General features: G+C 47.8%; 1 protein-coding gene across 1 annotated transcript in view; it reads right to left on the bottom strand.

Moving 5' to 3' along the window:
- The window catches only part of TECTA (tectorin alpha), a 154,499-nt gene that overhangs the window by 29,442 nt on the left and 105,498 nt on the right, over nucleotides 1-19,559 (bottom strand). The window contains exons 15-18 of the mRNA XM_046685526.1: nucleotides 17,510-18,080; nucleotides 14,874-15,466; nucleotides 12,915-13,488; nucleotides 6,738-7,339 (exon numbers count right to left, since the gene is read on the bottom strand). Coding sequence (XP_046541482.1) covers nucleotides 6,738-7,339; nucleotides 12,915-13,488; nucleotides 14,874-15,466; nucleotides 17,510-18,080 — 2,340 coding nt within the window. The remainder of the gene's footprint in view (nucleotides 1-6,737; nucleotides 7,340-12,914; nucleotides 13,489-14,873; nucleotides 15,467-17,509; nucleotides 18,081-19,559) is intronic.

The following is a 19,559-nucleotide window of genomic DNA, read 5'->3' as shown; positions in this document are numbered from 1 at the left end:
TCCACGGTGGATTTATTTTAGGCAAGCCCCAATTTCTTAATTCCTTTGGGATTTTTTTTTTCCCCTGAAGAATGACTTGACTTTTCTGGTCGCTCTGCCTAAGATGCCATTCTTCACCTGTCAACGTCTCTCTCATCATCCAGGCCCTGCTCAAACGTCGCCTCTTTATAAAGCAAGGTTTTCTGAGCCTGTGGTCAGAATTAATCGCTCCCGCATCCGGGTGACCAGAACATGTTATTTATGCTTCTCTTTATTTATCTTCACCTTTGGCCAAGGTCAAGCATATGCACACTGCCATCGAAGCACACATCACAATCGGTCTTATATTCTGGTTGGTTGGCTTCATTTCTGTCTCGCCTACAAGATTATGAGCAACTTGAGGGCAGGAACCACATTTTATTGATCTTTATATCCACCTTCCCCGCGTTACCTACCGGGCGCCCAGCACGATGCCTCACACAGAGAGGGCCCTTGACATGTTTCCGCCCATATATTTTTAATTCAGAAAACAAAGAAATCCCTTAGCGTAAAACTGCAGAACCGCACTGGCCTTGAACTATTTTGATTCAGATGAGCCAAATCCTATAGCCTTGGCTGGGTGAGCGCATGATGGGAAACAGAGACTGCTCCGAGGACGACGAGGAGAGCCGGTCTTCCTCGTGGGAGGAGCAGGTGGCTGCAGCTGGGGGTGTTCTAAGATTGCTTTCCAGCCAGAAATACCTTCCCTCCTCACCTCCTAACCTCTCTCCTTTCTTGACATCCCTCCCATCCTTGCTACTGCTTTAGTTCAGACTCTCATCACCTTCCACCTTGACTACTGAACACTCTCCGAACTGGCCTCTCTGCTCCAGAATTGCCCCTCTCCTCCATTCACTCATGACTGCCACCCCAATATTTTTTAATGCAACTGTAAGCAGTTAATCCAATACTTAAACCCCCTCTCCACGGCTTGAGTAAAATGTCTCATATGCTTAGCACATCACACAGGGCTCTCCAGGAGCTGGCCCTGCCTCTCAGACCCAACCCACTCCCTTCCTCCACTCCAGCAATACCTAACACTTTGCACTTCCCCAAATGGACCAAGTGGAGCCATTCCACCCTGCCATTTACTTTCCTGCAAGCATGGTGGTACTTTCTGTGTCCTGCCCAGGGCGCCCCATCCTCAGCCACCGTGATTGTGGGCAATGATAACTCACAGCTGGCCTTGGCTGAATGGGAGCCACTTGGCCCAGGAAGTTATGACCCCCTCCCCCAACTCCAACCACTTCTCCCATCCCAAAAGCAACCCTCGGCCATTGACTGACCAACACAGGGGACCAACTCTGTGTGTAGGTCATACACCAGAGCTCCCAGTAGCCCAGGCTGAAGCTGGTCTCCAGCTTAGACCACATCCTTGCTGAGCTCTCTTCCCTTGGTGCTTCCCGCACTTTCTCAAAAATCCCCATCTCAGACTCTGCCTCTAGGAACCTGACCTAAGACAGCAATGATGCCCTTCCTTCCATCCCCCTCTCTACGGGCAATACTTACTTTTCAAATTCCAACTCAACTATCTTCTCTTCTATGAATATTTATTTAGGCAGAATTCATTCATTCATCCAAGAGACATCAATTTGGCATTACTGTGTGCCAGGCACTGTGCTAAGTGCTGGAATAAAGCACAGAGCCCTTTCCCTAGGAGCTCACAGGCATGTGGCAGAGATAAGTACATAAAGAGATAATAATGACATCATCTGATAAAAGCAACAATAGAGATAAATAGATACACAGAAACCAGACTCAGCCTGGGGACAGAATCTGGGATGCCTGCAGAAGATGCTGCCCTCGCCCAGTCCTAAAAGATGAGTGGTGTTGGCCAGTCAAGGAGAAATGAGAATGAAGAAAAGGAATCCCAGGAAAAGGACAAAGGGAGAGGAAAAACCTGATAAATATGAAGAATTACAGCAATTTAGTGCTGCTGGAGCATAAAATGTGGCCTTGGGAGTGGTGGGAGATGGAGATGGAGAGGTGGGGAGGGCCTGGATTGTGGAGGGCCTCATATGCAACGCCACACATGGCAGAAAGGTCCTTGAGATCAAGCCTGAGAAAGACCTATTCATTTCGCAAAAACGAAGTCATCGGTGACCTTAATAAGAAAACTTCACTAGAGTGATAAGGCCAGAAGTCAGATTGCAGAAGTTCAACAGCAAATAGGAGATTCAGAAGTTGAGATGGCTCTCTCCAGGAGTTTGAAAAGAAAGGGAACGCAAGAGATTGGACAGAAGCTAGTGGGGAATTGGGGTCAAGGTTTTTTTAGAAGGAACGTGTCCATGGGTCAAAGAGGAGGACCTCAGACACAGAAGGGAGAGGAGATGACAGATGGGCAAATCGCTGAGGAGGCAAAGCAGAGATGGCAAAGGTGAAGAGTGGCCACAGAGAGGAGAAGAGATGCTTCATTCTCTGTGCCTGGAAGAGAGGAGGTGAGGAGGATCTGGTGACGGGGCATTCCAGTGACAGTGCAGGAGGGTGGAAGGAGAGGGGAGATCAAGCCTGGTGAGCACAGCTTTCCCAACTGGGAGGCCCAGAGACGGAGCAACAGGGGCTCTGCATAGACACAGAACACAGATGTGGAAGGTCACTGAGGGAAGCAAAGGTGGCGGGGACTCCCACCTGCCTTGAAGACTCACACTAATAAACTAAAAGCTATGCACCCAAAGGCTCACGTGCGCTGTCTTACTTTTCCTCCTGAGTTTCCTGCATTCTATGTTCTTGGCTATTGCGTGTCAAGCCGGAGGCAATATAATTGGATGAAAGCTAAAAGGCTTGCAAATTCTGTCGTTGCCCAGGAGAACCCTGAGGAAGGAATGCCTTTCAACTCAGACAGGCACACCCAGCTTGCCTCTGTCTCTGAAGCACCCCGAATGCCACCTGCATCCTGACATCACAGCCCAGTCTCTCTCTGTGAGTGAGAAATGGAAGGAAAGAGGGGGCAGAGGGAGAGCAGCAGAGAAGGGGAGAGGTTGGTACGGAAGGAGAGCCTGATGGATGGAGGGGAAGGTGCAGAGGAGGAAGAGAAAAGGGCATGGGGACGAGTGTGAGGAAACGGACTGTAAATATTCAAGTATTGCAAACGAGACCACATATTAGATTTTTATAGAGAGCTTTCCTTTAAAGAACTGGCCCTGATCTGCTCCCACAGCCTCTTCGGCTGCTCTCAGGTCCCTCATGGCCGACACTTGCTACTCCTCTGGGTCTTCGCTGATGTTTGCTTTTCCTAGAATGCCTGTACTTCAATCTCTGCCCGGCTAACCTATTCCTTCAGGGCTCAGCTCTGTCTGGGTCCTCTCTTCCAGAAAGCCTTCCACTGGCTTAGGCAATCTTTGCTCCCACGACCCGCCGCACGTCACATTTTTGTAGCACTTCACATTACATCGACTTTACCTGCTAAGATGTCTTTGTCTCCCCCTAGACCCTGTGTTCTCTTAGGACAGAAGCCATGTTTGATTCTTTTCTCTTCCCCCAGAGCTTGGCACAGAATAGGCACCAATACAAGCCGTCAAACTAAACTGAGCTAGAGAGAGGCTCAAAACCTCCCTCTTCTCTGATGGTTACAGGATTGGCAATAAGATTGGCAACCAGCTGTGAGGGTCCTGAAAACCTTCCCTGTGGCCTGGACCACGAAGGACCTGGTTGTGCTGAAGCCTGGGGTGGACGGTGGGAGAGGGACCATCTCTGTTGAACTCCAGCCGTGGACTGCCGAGACGTGGGCTGTGGCAGGGGCCCCGGGAGTGGCTCACCTTCTGTCGCTCACCCCCATAACCCTGTCTGGTATATAGATAGCATACTTATTTCTAGTTTCCCTTGGCTTACTGGATTTCCCCACGTCCTCCAGTACTGCATAATGCAGGGAAATGTCAGAGTCATAGAGGGACCCTGCGTCCCAAGGAATCACTTCCATGTCCCCTCCCTTTCTGAGAGCACCAGCAGTGACTGGGGGCTCCGCGCTGTGTTTGCCCAGCTCTTCACTCTACGTTGTCATTATCATGGCCACTATTCTTCTCTCAGGGAGAGATGTGACTAATAATAACATCATAGAAAAACAAATGCAAATCATTGAACAAGCAGATCCTGTAATGCATAGCAATAATTCAAAGTAAATGCTAAATCTATCCCCAGGCCCCAGAACAAAAGAGCCATCAAGCATCCTGAACTTGGTCCTCTTGGCAGAGATTTGAAAGCTATATACCGTGTTCCCAGCATGGGCACTTAAGATACCTGGGTGACTTAGAAAGATGGGTCCCCTACCCCTTTAATCAACTCCTCCTTGATGCTCATTACTCCCTATTGCGGGTTGAACTGTGTCCCCAAAAGATATGTTGAAGTCTTAACCCCCAGGACCTATGAGTGTGACCTTATTCGGAAACAGAGTCCTTGCAGATGTAATCAAGTTAAGATAAGATCACAGTGGATTAAGATGGGCCCTAAATCCAATGATGAGTGTTCTTAAAACGAGAGAGAGATTTGGCACAGAAAACCAGCAGATACAGAGGGAGAAAGGCCACGAGAAGATGGGGCAGAGACTGGAGTTATGCTGCCACAAGCCAAGGATCGCCAAGAACTGCCTACAATACCAGAAGCTAGGAGAGAGGCCTGGAACAGATTCTGCCCTGGAACCTCAGAGGGAGCACAGCCCTGCCGACACCTTGATTTCTGGTTTCTAGTCTCTAGAAGTGTGAGAGAATATGTTTCTGTTGTTTTAAGCCATGTAGTCTGTGGTATTTTGTGCTGGCAGCCCTAGGAAACTAATATACCCCTCCCTCTCCACCTTTTTATGGGAGGAAGGAACTAGCTGGGTGGTTCTCATGACCCTGGACGTTAACCATGAGTGCATCTCAGGAGATTAGATCAGGACATGTGCCTGGAAGGTGAGCTGACCCATTAGGGCCTTAGCCCTAAAGTGGAGGAAAAGGGAGGGAAATACCCAGTGAGAGTGAGGAATCGACCACCATGTAGGAGAGAAGGGAGAGTATGAAAATGAGTAAGTCTTCATGAGGATCCAATGGTCCATATGCGAAAATAACTGGGTCAGAAAACAACACGTGTAGCCTCAGATGTCTATATACCTAAATGCTGAGGGCACGTAACACAAGGCAGAAAATACAGTTTGATAATACGCTGCGTGGGACAGGACCTCTGAACAGATGGTATTTTAAAAGAAGAAAAAACCTGAAAGGTAGAAAGATGGAAGAGTGTTGAAAGTCAAGGAGATAAGGAACTGCACGAAAACTTATAAATCAAAGGGTGGGAATATACCGGATAAGGAGAAAAGGACAAATATTATGTAAGCCACACGGACAAAACGATTGACGTTTGTTTTAACGCATATGATGAAAACAGAGTACAGGGAAGTTATTGTAATGGGCAGCTTCAACTATCCCGATAGCTGTTTGAAACCTTATGAGGCTAAAAGCAAAGCATCTGATATATTCTTAACTTGCCTCAGTGGCAATTTAATCTCCCAGATTGCTGAAGAAGTGACCAGCAGCAAAATGAAAGTCAAAGAAACCTTGGAAAAAAGAGGTTATTATGTCATCCTTCTCACTCATTAAACAAACATTTTGAGCATCATTACATGCAGGCACCATGTACTCATTTAACATAAAGATGAATTAGGTACGGTTCCTGCCCTCAAGAAGCTCACAGTTAGTATTGAGTGAGTTAGACATGAGCATCATGAAAAAATACAATATGATGCATGAACTAATGGATGTAAGAACCAAGGTTTAAGGAAAATCAAGGATTAAAGAAATCCTAAGGAAGGAAAGAAATCAGTAGAGTTACCCAGGGAAATTGTAAGCAACAGCTCAGAATTTTAGAGAATGTATACAAGATGGAAAGGAGTCTCCTTAGAGATAAATTACGCCACAGACCAGTGAGGATAAAGTCAATAGGCTTACACCCTAAATCAGCTCCTCCCAAATGCCAAAGCAGAGGCCGGTGGCCGGCTTGTTAGTGTTCCAAATGATGCTCAGAGCAAGACCTTGGAGAAGGAGTGGCTGGGCCTGTTGCTGGGGCCGATGTCCTCAGGCTGAACTAGGAGTGCGTGGAACTCCTCCCCCCTACTTGCTCCTGTCTTCATGGTCAAGGGAGTGAACAGGGTGGGAAGGGTAGAAAGAGGGAACAGAGGCCCAGGTGAGTAAGAGATTGTAGGAGAGCTCTTCAGCGCTCCAAAACTGTGCAAGACTCTTGAGCTCCAGATCCCGTGGGAGCCAACAGCGAGACTGGAAGAGGTGGAAGGAAGCCAGAGCAGGCAAATATCATTCTGATCTCAAAAAAGGGAAGGAGGTGCATTAGACAGCAGCACCACTTATAGATGCCTAATCCACACTGGCCTGTGTTCTCTTTCACAGGTGGAATGACTGCCCAACGCCGCAGAGCAGTCGCCACGCTGGGATTCCAATCTAGGTCCGTGCTCTCTCCAGCATACTCTGCTACAACATGAAAGGGACCATTTCTAGAGCTGCCTGTGTTCCTAATTTGGTGCTTATGACTTGGGCAGATCATTTTTCTCTCTGAGGCTCAGTTTCCTTACCTATAAGATAAAGTGACAGAAAATCTCCAGGACCCCTCTCTGCTCTAACATCCTAAGCTTTTCCTTGGATTCTGGACCAGCCTGATTCAGTTGCAGCCCGGCTTGCTGACCCAGAACCCCCGTCCTCACATCCCCACGACTCCCTTCCTGGGGTCTGGCTTGTACTCACCAGCACAGTGTGCTTGTAGGCCCTGTGAATCACAATGCTGTAGCCAAAAACAGTCACGTCCACCTGCTTGACCCACAAGGCCAGTGACGGGTCCCGGTCCTCGTTCTTGGCTGTGACGATGAACTTGGGAAAAGCATCTGAGCTCGGCCTGTTTCCTGTGGTGCACAGGATGAATGGGCAGCTGGTCTGGAAGTCAAAGGGGTAGCCATCAAAAGTCAGGTAGTGGCCATAGCCCGAGACGATGCAGGAGGCGTCAGTGCGGGCCTGGCAGTGGTACAGGCCACCGTCCTCCATGCAGTACTCGTCATCCTTGCAGGGGACGGTCTCACAGTGAACACTGTTGTCTGTGCCATTGCAATAGCAGAAGATTTGGCAGTCCAGGTCCACCCAGAAGGTCTCGTTGGTGGCAAGTTGGTGTCCCTCAAAGTTGCAGCCACATTCGCTCCGGGTGACGCACTGGCTGCCTTGCAGGGCATAGCCCTCATCACACTGACACCCCTCAGAGCAGGTGTCCACACAGATGGGGCCCAGGGCCAGGGTCTCACAGGTCTCCACACATGTCACACACTCCTCGAAATGGCTGTTCTCCGGGCATTCCAGAGCTGAGGGTGGTCAAGGAGAAGACAGGCTTGAGAAAGGGACAGAGGTCAGAGATAGATGACGCGTGCTCTCACTAGCATGCGTGTGTGTGTGCATGTGTGTGTGTGTGCTGCGTGTGTCCTCTTATTTGTACAGCACAGTGAGCGTGATGAATGCCATGCGATCAGCACCACTGTCATCCTTGTTTGGGGTGATCAAAGGCTCAGGGAACTCCTCACACGTGTGCTTCTCTGTGCACTTCACTTTCCATGTGGAAGATTCCAAGATTAGGAGCCTGTACAGAGCATGTGCTGCACACCAGGCACTGTTCTAGGCACTTGAGTGTAACTTTTCTCAACGATCTGGAAGGTAAGTAGTCTTATCATCCCTATTTTATAGATGAGACAACTGAAGCTCAGAGACTTAATTTAATCCAGCTAATAAGTACCAGGGAGAGATTCGAATCGCGATCTCCTGAGTCGAAGTCTCCTGACTTGAAGACTCTGGAGAGAAAGTGTTCTGGAAAGAACAAGTGCATTGAGGCCATAGAGACCAGTGGATACCACCTCTGAGCTTCAGTTTCTTCTTTTGTTAAATGAGAACAATACTTAGCCAGCATGGTGGCTCTGAGGATTAATAACCTAATATATTGAGTTCACAGCAGAGTGTTAATAAATAGTATCCCTTCCCCCCTCTTTCCACTTCCTTCTATACGGAAAGGCTTCATGTACGTATTTTTATTCTACAAATTGGTCGTTCCCTTTGTCTTTCATTTCTCTGCTCCTGGCGCCCTCTGCACCAGCTCCTCCCCACCCTCCCACATGGTCACCCCCACCTCCTTTGCCCACACTCTTTTGCCGACCTGGAGAGCCCTCACAAGGCGAAATCCTACCCATTCTTCATTTCAAATTGCACTTCTGCCCAGAAGCCTTCCTTGATAGATCAAGTGTCTGAGTCACAAAGCACAGCACATAAAATGATGACAGCATGTGGCTCACTGTGGAATTCTGGGTAACTTTCCCATTTCTCTTTATTATTTTAGGTTTGTCAAAATTTGACCTGGGCAGGGATGAATCCAGGAACACAGAAGAAATCTACCTACAGGTCTGTGTAGACTGAAGCTCTGTGAAGGTCCCCAACATCTCCTGGGAGAATAAGATCGTGCCTTTAAAACCTTTGCTCCTATGCATACTACCATTCCCTAATAGCATTTTATAATCCAAGGACACAAAGGACACTACAGAGAAATAAACTGCATGGCAAGAACAGCTCTGCCCGCAAGTACCATCGCAACGGTTCTGCGCTGTGTACTGAAAGCCAGTCTTTTTTCTTCTGGGCTAAAGGACCATCCCCACTCCCGTGGACAACAATACCATGCAGCTTTGAGTGAAAGGCTTTGAGTTGAAGGCTAGTTCAGCCCTGATTAAATACGTCTGTAGAGAGGGATTTTCATATTTGTCTCTAAATTATGAATGTTACAACACTTACTGCAGGTTTATGGTGATAGCAAACGACATGACTTATTTAAATGGCTCTTGCTTTATGACTTACTGTGTTGTCTGAATTTGCCTGAAAGTCTGGAACGTACAGACGTGAAGTAATAAAACTTCCCCTGCCCCTGAAATGCCTCCGTGAAATTACTTAATTGGGCCCCCCAGCTCTGCCAGCAAGAGGGCTGGTTAAAAATATCTGAACACAGAAGCCGAGCTTGTCTCTCTCTAGGTATGAAGATTGCACTCCTGATTTGCAGCTGTTGCCTAATCTGATGCCCACCCTGCAAGACCTCGACCAGATTCAGCCCTTAGCACCCAGAAATTTGATCGATCAAGCGTACACGCTCCGGTCCTTCTCGCCAAGGTCTGGCCAAGACATCCTGGAGGGGTGTCTCAAGTTTGAGCCCTGGCCTTCCCCCCAAGGAAGCCATGTTCCACGTGGCTGCTTCTGTTCTCACGTCTCTCTCTAAAAAAAACACTTACAAGAGCTTCGTCCAGCTTGGCAGCCCAGGTGAGGTACGGGGAGAAGCTCTTCTCGGCAGCCATCACACCCAGGAAAAGAGGGAATCATCACTATCCTGCTATACTTACTTCACACAAACACTGCCACCAAACGGTGCTCCATGCAGTACAAAAACAATCCAGAAATACTTCCTGCCAAGTACGAGTTCATCGTCTAAAGGGATGGCATGGACGCTGCCTGGCCACAAAACGGATTTGGCGTGGGGCAGACTCAGTAATGCCACACCGTGACCGAACTACAACTGGAAGGCTCAGTGCGGGAGCAGGGACAGAGATCATATTAGATAAGCCGGAGCTAGGACAGAGGAGGAAGTGGGAGGAAGATTGACAAGAAGGCTGTGGGAAAGCATTATAAGGTCCTGCCAGAGGTGGTGGTCAATGGAAACCTTGGAGCCTCTCCCCCTGTAGGTGACAATGAAAAGAGCAAGCTCCCAGAATTCCAGCTTTAGGATTCACAGCATGTGCTATTAATCCCTTCCCAGTGCAGTGAAGGCTCACCAGGGATATGACCACTCTTCTCTGAGAGGACAGTCACCAAACACTCCATGTATTCCTAAGACTTCCAAAGCTCAGAAACCAGAGATTTAAAAAGACAAGCATGTATATATGTGTATGCACGTGTGCATGTGTGTTCTTAGCTCCACCTAAGATGTTTCTGTTGAAAGGGCTTAGAAGCAAAGCAAGAATGTTCCAATAGCAAAGGGTCCACCTCACCCAAATCTTGGTTTCTAATAACATTCCCCAAGAAATGGAGTAATGGCTACTTCTAGTCTGGGGCAGGGAAGGTTAAGAGATGAGTGTGGAGCATCTTGTTATGCCAGAAAGTAAGACAATGACAGAGGCACGCCAAAAGGACAGGAGGTAACTTGAGGAGGCTCTCAAAGGCTAAATGTGGAAAAATATTAACACCAAAATAATTAACAAATATAATAGTCATCAAAAAAATAGGAATCCGTGTGTCCATATTGATAAGATAAATAAATGACTGAGACAGATAAGTAGATAGATGGATGGACGGATGGATGAATGGATGGATCGGTGGATAGATGGATAGGTAGGTAGGTAGGTAGGTAGGTAGGCAGATAGATGGATGATGGGCAGACAGAGAGAAGAGAAGGGAGGGCTTCTGCTTATAGTAGAATGACATCTGCTAACTGGTAAAAGTGGAGAGAGTGCTGGAGCCAGAAACCATCAGTTTGTAATCATCATGCTAAAGATTGATACAAGCGAAAAGCATCAATAGGCATTAAATCAAGGAGAGGGTTTTGATGACAAACAGGACACTTGCATGGTCTTGTGAAGGATCAGAATTGGTCACCCCAAAATGTGTCTCTTTGGCATGAGGATTATTTTGGACTGGTTACTTTTAAGAAACTGCAGACAGGGGAGAAGCTCTGAAAAGAAGATACCCTTTATAAGAGATTTACATTTGTAAGGGAAACCTCCATTTGTAAAAGTATTTCCCTCTCTGTACCAGGAGGAAGGGGGGATAACCTTATCTCTAGAAACTCTTATCAATGCGAAGGCAAGGCCTTAAATCTGCATAATAACCTGACTCTTGTACTGTGCTTTTCTGGTAATCTCCCATAACTGACTCCCCCCACTCCCAACATCCTCCTTGGTCTTTAGCCGAAGATGGTATTTAACGACAACCTTGGCCATTTTGGCAGGTTGCTCAGTTTTCCTGAGTTTCTCCCATGTATACATGTTACAAAGCTTTGATTTTCTCCTATTATTCTGTCTCATGTCAATTTAATTCATAGACCAGCCAGAAGGACCCAAAGGGTAGAGGATTTGTCTTCCTCCTCTACAGTCTTACAATGTCTGTCACAGATTGCTCATCAGTTGCAAGAGAAAAAACATAGTGACTACAGAGTGGAGACATTTGACAACACCTGACCAGGGGATCAACATGCCCATCACCAATGAGAGGACGCTGGACAGGGCGAGCCCCACATGTGATGGGGTGCCATGAGAAAACCACACATCACCTATACAGGAGTCTGAGTGGGGATGTACTGCACGACCTAATCATGACATTAGGTTCAAACCCAAACCCAAATTAAACCCGAATGGAGGCCCATTCTATTGAAAAAGGGGGGAGGTTGTATCTTAAAAAATGACAATGTTATAAAAGACAAAGAGAGCTAAGGCATTATTCCAGATTAATTAAAGGAGACTAAAGAGACATGACAACTAAATGCACATGTGGTCCTAGACTAGATGGGCTTTTTTTTTTTTTTTTAAAGATTTTATTTTTTTCCTTTTTCTCCCCAAAGCCCCCTGGTACATAGCCATGTATTCTTCACTGTGGGCCCTTCTAGTTGTGGTATGTGGGACGCTGCCTCAGCGTGGTTTGATGAGCAGTGCCATGTCCGCGCCCAGGATTTGAACCAACAAAACACTGGGCCGCCTGCAGCAGAGCGTGCGGACTCAACCACTCGGCCATGGGGCCAGCCCCTAGATCTGCTTTGAGGAGGCAAAAAAGCCATAAAGGACATTACAGAGGCAAGTGACAAAACTGAAATAAGAATGTTAAATTATTATTTCAATGGTAAATTTCCTAAGGTCAACAGCTGCTCTGTGGTTCTGTAAATGAGTGTCCTTATTCTAAGGAAATACACATTGAAGTATTTAGGGCCAAAGAAGCATGATGTATGCAACTTTTCAAATGGAGAGAGAGAGTGAGAGAGAATGACAAAGCAAATGGGGAAAATGCTAACAAGAGGTTAATCTGGGTAAAGGGGGTACAGATATTCTTGCAACTTTTCTACAACTCCAAAATGATTTCAAAATAAAAAGTTTTAAAAATTAAACAAATTTAGGAAGAAATATAATGGAAGAGAGATAAATGAATGAAGGAATCTTAATAGTGGTATTGGTTTCAGTTTAGGGCGGATCTTTTTGGTGGGAAAAGGACGGTTGCTGAAGTCCAGGTGGGGCAGTCCTTGCTCCAGGCCTAGGGCCCACCCTCTCAGCCACTCCTTCTATCCTTCCACTTTTCCCCTATAACAAGTGAGATATATGTCAGGTCTTCTCAGCAATTATTCTAATTACTACTAGTACTGACACCTGCCCTACTGAGAAGGGTCAGATATTCTAGGGACAAAACGAAAAACTAGCAACATGGGACTCTCTTAGTAGCCATTGCCAGGTGCCCCAGGGAGCAATGCCAATCTCTGCTCTGAGTAGGGCAGCATGACTGATCACCTTCTATTGACACAAATGGGGCCCTTCTTTGCCAAGAGAGAAGGCACCTACGGAGACATCACAAAGATTTTTAGTGCTTTCACATGATGCCTATCTTCCGTTAGATGAAACCACCAAGTCAATAGGGTGGCTAATTAGTCTACAGTGAAGAGATATTGTGTAATTAGAAACAAAGAAAAGGTGAGAAACAGTTTGGTTTGGGGTGATGGGCCTTCCAGAGGACGCGCCAAACTAGGGAAGGTATACCCACAGGAAGTACATAGTCCTTGGGCTCAACTCCATCAGGGAAGAGAAGTCCTGAGTAAGAAGAGCCACTGTCTCATCCACATCCCCACCCCCAAGCTGGTCTCCCCGTGGATGTAGCCCAACTTACGGCAGAAGTCATAGGTCCGCCAGGGGCCCACCTCCACGTCAGCGTTCTTGCAAGCACTTGCATACCGGGCCACAGAGTCACAGAGTTCCGACTCGTTGCCTCCGCTCTGGCACAGGCGGAAGAGGCAGGTGCGGTAGTAGGCAGTGACATTGACCACTCCGTGGCACTCCAGAAAGGAGCTGTTGGAGGGGTCGTTGATGATGCCGCACCTGGAGCGGCTCCGATAGAATTTGAGCAGCTCTGAATCATTGTTGCAGGCCTTCAGCAGGTCCCCACACTCCCCGTTGCAGATCTCCTCGAAAGTTGTCCAGCTTTCCAGGAACACTGCCAGGTTGTCAGTGCACTTGCCATTGGGGAGACAGAATTCATCGCTGGCGTTGGCATTGAAGAAGCCACACAACCCGCTGGTGCAATTGAAGTAAGCAGTGGAGAGTCGGATGTACAGCAGACCTACGTCTGTGTACTGGACGGTCACAATGCCCTTGGACTCTACTGTCGTGCTGTTTTTGTTTCGATAAATTTCCAGCCTTCCCGAAGGATGGAAAAAAGGCAATTCTACTTCCTGGCCATTCAACTGAAAAATCAAATCACCATCATCAATACCAGTTACACAGAAAGTACCCACCGTTTGCTAGGCTGTGGAATAAAGACATGGTCCCGCCCCATAACTAGCCCTTTGAGAAATGGCAAGAAGCTGACAGTCTATGGAAACCACACAGACAGCCACCATGTTTTCATGGGCATCTTTGCTTCTTTCTAGATTCCTTTGATTCAACAGATTTGCTCTTTTTCTGGGTATGAACAAGACGGAGTGAGCTTAAAACAGAACTGAAATGTGAGTAAAAGTTGCCTTCGCCACGTGGCTTCCTCCTGCTGCCTGGCATCTCCTTTTCGCAGACAGCATCCCTTCTTCCCTATCTTTCTGGTTCCTTCTTTTCCCTTCGAATCTGACACTTCCTGAGTTCCAGCCCTTGGGGGCATATAGTGTATGTCTAATCATCTAGCTGTCCATCCACCTATCTACCTCTTACTATTCTTTTCATAAATTAATCTCTGCCACTGTGTCAATGGGAATGCAAACACAGCCGTCTCAGTTTGTGGATGTGTGTTATCACCTCCTTGTACAAAACTGCATTGACTCTTGTTTTCTAAATTAGACTTCATGTCAGACTATGAGATGCCTGTTGGACTGGAAGAGGGGAGATCCCCCCGGCCCTTCATCCCAGCTCTGCCACTACTTAGCTGTGACCTGCATCCCTCACTGACCCCTTTGGGATCTTCATGTGAAAACCAGGAGTTGCACTAGATGATTCCTAAGATTCCTTCTAGAACCAATGATCCATGAGCCTGAGTGCCTAATGACGGGTATGTTAGACCAGATCAGATGGCCAGGAGGCACCACGGCAGGCTAACCCTAACCCTAACCCTAATCCTAACCCCTAACTGCTCCAGACTCGATGGTCTTTGCATGACCCCACACGGCTTCCCATCTGTAGGTAGGAGAGTCAGTATAGTACAGGGTAAAGAGCACAGACCCTGGAGCCAGCCTGCCAGGGTTTGAATCCCACTTTATGGCTGTGTGTCTCTAGGGAAGTTACCTTAATCTCTCTGTGCTTCGTTTTCTCATACATAAAATAACGGTAATAATATATACCTTATAGGATCAAATGTGGTCCTGCTCAGGAGAGTGCTTGGCACATAGTAAGCGTCCTGTAAGTCTTTGCAATTATGGAGAGCTAGTCCTGCCAGATCTATCTAATTTAAGAAATTCCAGCTTCCCTCCATTTCTCAACCTGACAGACTCTTCTTTGGTGCTGACAGACAGAAAACGCTCCCATTTCAGAGTCACTCTCTTCCTAGAATCTACTCACCGTCTGAGCAGAAAGCCAAACCTGAAGAATACGCCTCTTCTCCTCGTGTGACTCATCGGAAACCCCTCCCGGGCAGCAGGAGTCTTACCTTGACTTCCGAAGCCCCGATTCCTCCTATCTTGACCTCCTGGTCGGCCACCAGGATCCGAAGGCCTCGCAGCCAAGCGGGCCCGGCGTCGGGCTTCTTCTTGTTGATGTCGATTTCCAGATGCTCCGGCCGCTCCGGGCAGGTCCTCAGGAGGGTGTAGGAGAACTCGGAGGGGAAGGCGTAGGCGGCGCCGTCGAAGGTGTGCAGCACCTGGTTCTGGCTGAGCAGGCACACAGTCTCGCGCTTGGGGAAGCAGCCCCGGTAGCCCTCCTCCACCGCGCACACCTCCCCGCCGCGGCACGTCTTGTTGAAGCAGTAGATGTCGCCGCCCTCCTCGCACAGGCACTGCACCGTGCAGTTGGCCGTGGCCCAGAAGAACTCCCCCATGGTGTAGTAGTGGCCGTCGAAGTCGCAGCCGCATTTGTGCAGCGGGACGCACTGGCTGGTGCTGAGGACAAAGCCTTCGTTACACTCGCAGCCCTCGGTACAGGGCGTGGCGCAATTCCGAGAGGCCGTGAGATCCGAGCACGTGTCCGGGCAGCTGCTGGTGCACACGGAATAGTGGCTGAAGCTCGGGCACTGCACTGTGGACACTGCCGCGCAGGGGAGAAGAGAGCAGGACACAAGGTGAATGCCCCAGGTTCTATCCCGCCAGAATCCACCACGCACAGGGCCCTGGAGGACGGTGCTCCTTCTGGACCATCTAGCTCCTGGAGCCAGGGCCCAGCTGCCACTCGTTTGGGGAAGAGAAACTTGAGGTGGCATCTGCAGAAATGAACCCAACTGCTTTCCTAATAACTACTGAGCAGTGTGATTGAATTGTGAACCTGGACTCTCCTTTGATCATCTTGACAGAAATTAAACCTCGCTGCTGTCCTAAGGAGACTAGTCTGATTATTCAATCTGGATTTATTTGGTGATCTGCAACCATCAAGATGTTTTCAGATCTTCAACTGATGGACATATAAATTGATCTGAGTTTAAAAAGCATGAGCTGTTCTTAGCAGGAAAAAAAACCGAACTTGCAGGAGAAACAAAAAATGTAGCTGCTAGAGGAGTAATTTGAAAATGTGAAATTTCAATCAGGAAAGTACTTAAAATGCCTAAGAGGGACCAAAGAAGACTGTGAAAATGAAGTCTCTGGGATGTTAGTCATAAGAATGAAACTTGGTCATCTGAAAAGAATTTGTGTGCCTGGTCTTCCAGAAGACCGGATGGGCCCTAGATGCCTCGTGCAGCCCCTTCTCACCTTAGAAACCTTAGTTCTTTTTTTTAAGAACATCTGAGTTTACAGAAACGTTTGAGTCTGGTTGAATCCAACAGGCAGGGCTCAAGGGCCTGGTAAACTAGCTCTCTGAGTTCAATACAGTTCATCCCCTAACATCTGAGAGAGGGAGAGAGGAGGAAGGAATGTGGAAGACAGGAAAGTAGTACCAGAGGAAAAAAAATAGGCGTTGTAAGCAAAAATTTAGTGAGGCAATTTGCATGCACTTGGGTTATACAAGGATCAAAGAGAAGCCATATTTAATCTCAACTTGAATCAGGATGTGGATGCTCCAGGCATAGCAGTGGCCAGTCAGGCACATAGCAAAAAAAGAAAGAAAGAAAGAAAGACAAAGAAAAAATACACTGTCTCTTAGTTGTTTGATCAGTTCTCTAAGAATTAAATCTGATGCATGATGATTTTGTGAATCCAACCTATACTGATGGGAAAAACATCTCCCTCTGGCCTTGGAACTTTGAGAAACTTTTATATCTTCTCACCTCCATGGCACTCTCAAATGCAAGGATTATCATTTTCTGTTTCCTCAGATGGAAAAAACCAAGGACCAGGAAAGAAAGAAAATTCCAAGAAGCTGGGGTGTTGGATTTTTTTTTTTTTTTTTTTGCTTGTTTTAAAAATTTACATAACTAGGAAAAGAAGGAGGTTTTAGAAGGAAAAAATAACAAGAGAACCAAATGGTACAAAATGCTTAATCCAAAAGTGTAATTCCAAAGAAGCTGGATTTCCCCACACTGTTGAGGCTTTTCCTAACCACCTGGCATTTCAGAAAAAGGGCTTCTTTCTAGAAGAAAATACTCTAGCGAGTATTCTAGACTCCCCATCTGCAGCCCCGTCTTCAACCAGCAGCAGTGGGTCAGGGGAAATGCTCCAGAGCAAGAGACACAAAACTAAAGGGACTGAAAATGGAGAAGAAAGAGCCAGGGAACAAACGCTGTCGGTCCCATGGGAGAGGGGAGTTATTTTCCACAAAGCTAGTTTTGTTTGGTTACTCAGGCCAGTGCCTCCATTTACTCAACGGCCACCTCCACCTCTGGAAAGCCCACCTCCCCCTTCCCTCTGGGATTGCCCTCCTCTGCTATAGGGCCTTCCTCCGGCTGAGCATTTCCTGCCACGCATTGCGTGTTTCCAGATCATTTATGCTTATCAATGGTTTCTTGTTCTCTGGCTATGACATTGGGTGGGGGAAAAAGTAAAGATCCTTTCATAGTTCCTTCTTTCTGATTTGTGATATTTCACTCACCCTAACTCTCAGGCAATTTGCCCTAACGAGGAGATTTTTGAGGAGCCCGGACACCCTCTCCTGCCCCCCTGCACAAGAGTGGCCTTCCATTTGGATGAGATGCCAGCTTACCACACCCAGTCTGGATTCGCCAGTCTCCAATCGGAATGCCAAGGGCTTGGCACACAAGAGCATAGGCCTGGATGGCTTGACAGAGGAGTGTCCCGTTGTCCCTCACGCTGCACAGGTCATACACACAGCTGTGCACAAAGGCCGTGGGGTCCACGACAGTGCCACACTCCCACAGGGGGCCGTCTGTCTTGTTGAGGAAGCCACAGTAGTCAGAGCCAAAGTAGAGAGCTTCGGTGGCGGCATCACACAGGGTGCAGTTGTCCACGCAGCCCGAGTCGCACTTCCAGTCGGCATGGTAGACCCGCCAGCTCTCTCCCAGATCCAGGACAGACATGGCTGGCCTGCCGTCCGGGCGGAGGAAATCATCCAGCGGGTTTTTATTGTAGTTCCCACAGAGCCCACAAGTGGAGTTGATATAGGAGCCTGGGATGGAAATGGAGGCGTAGTGCTGGCCGTCAAACGTCACTAAGAGCCCAAAATCTGTTTCCACAGCAGTAGACATGCCACTCTGGTAGATTTTCACTGCCCCCAAGTCTAAGGTGATGGGCAAAGAAGTCACTAGGTCATTAACCTGCCAACAACAGTAATAGTAAAAGGCAGGTGAGCAGGCGCCAGGGCAATGGGTCCAGCTGAGCTCAGGAAAGGGAGGCAGAGCAATTCAGTGCTCCAGAGAGAATGGCCCCCAAATATCCGGGCTCCAGGGACTTGCCTCCCATAAGGCAGAGGCCTGGGGGCACCCTCGAGAGCAGGCTGGCGAGGGTCAGCCGAGCACTGTGCGTTTGAGCTCTGGCAGACGTGCATCGCTAGCGCCACTCTAGACTCTGCTGAGGACCAGGTGGTTGTCCACCCTTCCTGGCTGGCTCTAGGGCTGGCTTCAAGTCTCTTTTTGAAACACTAGTTACTTTGCTTCTCCTCTTCACTCCCATAAATCCATTCTCTAAGTCTCAGCTTAGGTCACATATTTTCCATGACCCTTCACTGCCTTTAGCACTCCCTGACCCCTCCTCCCAGCTGAAATGGGTGCTGTAAGCCATTCCCCACAATTTAGCTTTGAGGCTTTCGTAGTATTATTCTCTGAGTGTTTCACCCTGTCACTCCCTGATACCAAGACTATGTCATGTAATCGTTCAACCCCAACAAATTTGAACGCCTACTGGGTACCAAGCACTATGTTAGGTGCTGAGAAGTAAAAAATAAAAAACTAATTGTCCCTGTCCATCATGAGCTCTAGGTCTACAGGGGTAGAGGGACACAAGTTGATGTTTATAATATATTGTTTTAAATGTGCATTAATGGGTGATGCAATGGCAAAACAGTAAATGAACACGTAATCCAGCCTGGGGGAGTCATATAAGGCTTTCTAGAGGCGATTAAATCTGACTTGGGTCTTAAAAGATAAATAGAAGTGGCCAAAGGAAGAGTGTGGGGCAGGGAATTCCAGGACAAGAGAAGAAAGGCAGGTGCTCAGGAACAGCTGCGTGAGTATGGGGACAGTCATCGAGGAGCTACTGGGCTGCAGAGGGAAGAGGTGCTGGAGGTGAAGCTGGAGACATGGGCAGGATCCATTCATTCAACAAACAGCAATTTAGCCCTTTCTGTGTGTCAAGCACTAGTCTAAGGGTTGGGATTAGCAATGAGCAAAATGGACAAAAATCCCGGCCTCATGGAACTTACATGTTCATTGAGAGACCAACAACAAACAAAATAAATAAGTAAAACATATACATATGTTAGAAAAGTGTTCTGCAGAAAAATAAAGCAGGGAATGTGGATCAAAAGTGCCAAGGAAGAGGGTTTCTAAATTTAAATAGGATGGTCAGGGAAGAAAGGGGACATTTGAGATGAGGAAGCAAGCCATGCGGTTATCTGGGGTGAGGGTGGCTAATGCAGAGGGGACAGCCAGGCTCTAAGACGGGAGTGTGCCTGGGTGCTCCCGGGGCCTCAGGGGCCAGTGTGACTGGAGCAGAGAGAGCAACGATTGGGCAGAGGTGGATGATGTCAGAGAGATAACAGCAGCTAGAACAGGGAGGGCCTTGTCAGCCGTTGTAAA

Source organism: Equus quagga, chromosome 14, assembly GCF_021613505.1.
Source record: "Equus quagga isolate Etosha38 chromosome 14, UCLA_HA_Equagga_1.0, whole genome shotgun sequence".
NCBI classification, from domain to species: Eukaryota; Metazoa; Chordata; class Mammalia; order Perissodactyla; family Equidae; genus Equus; species Equus quagga.
This window is presented reverse-complemented; position numbering and strand designations above follow the sequence as displayed.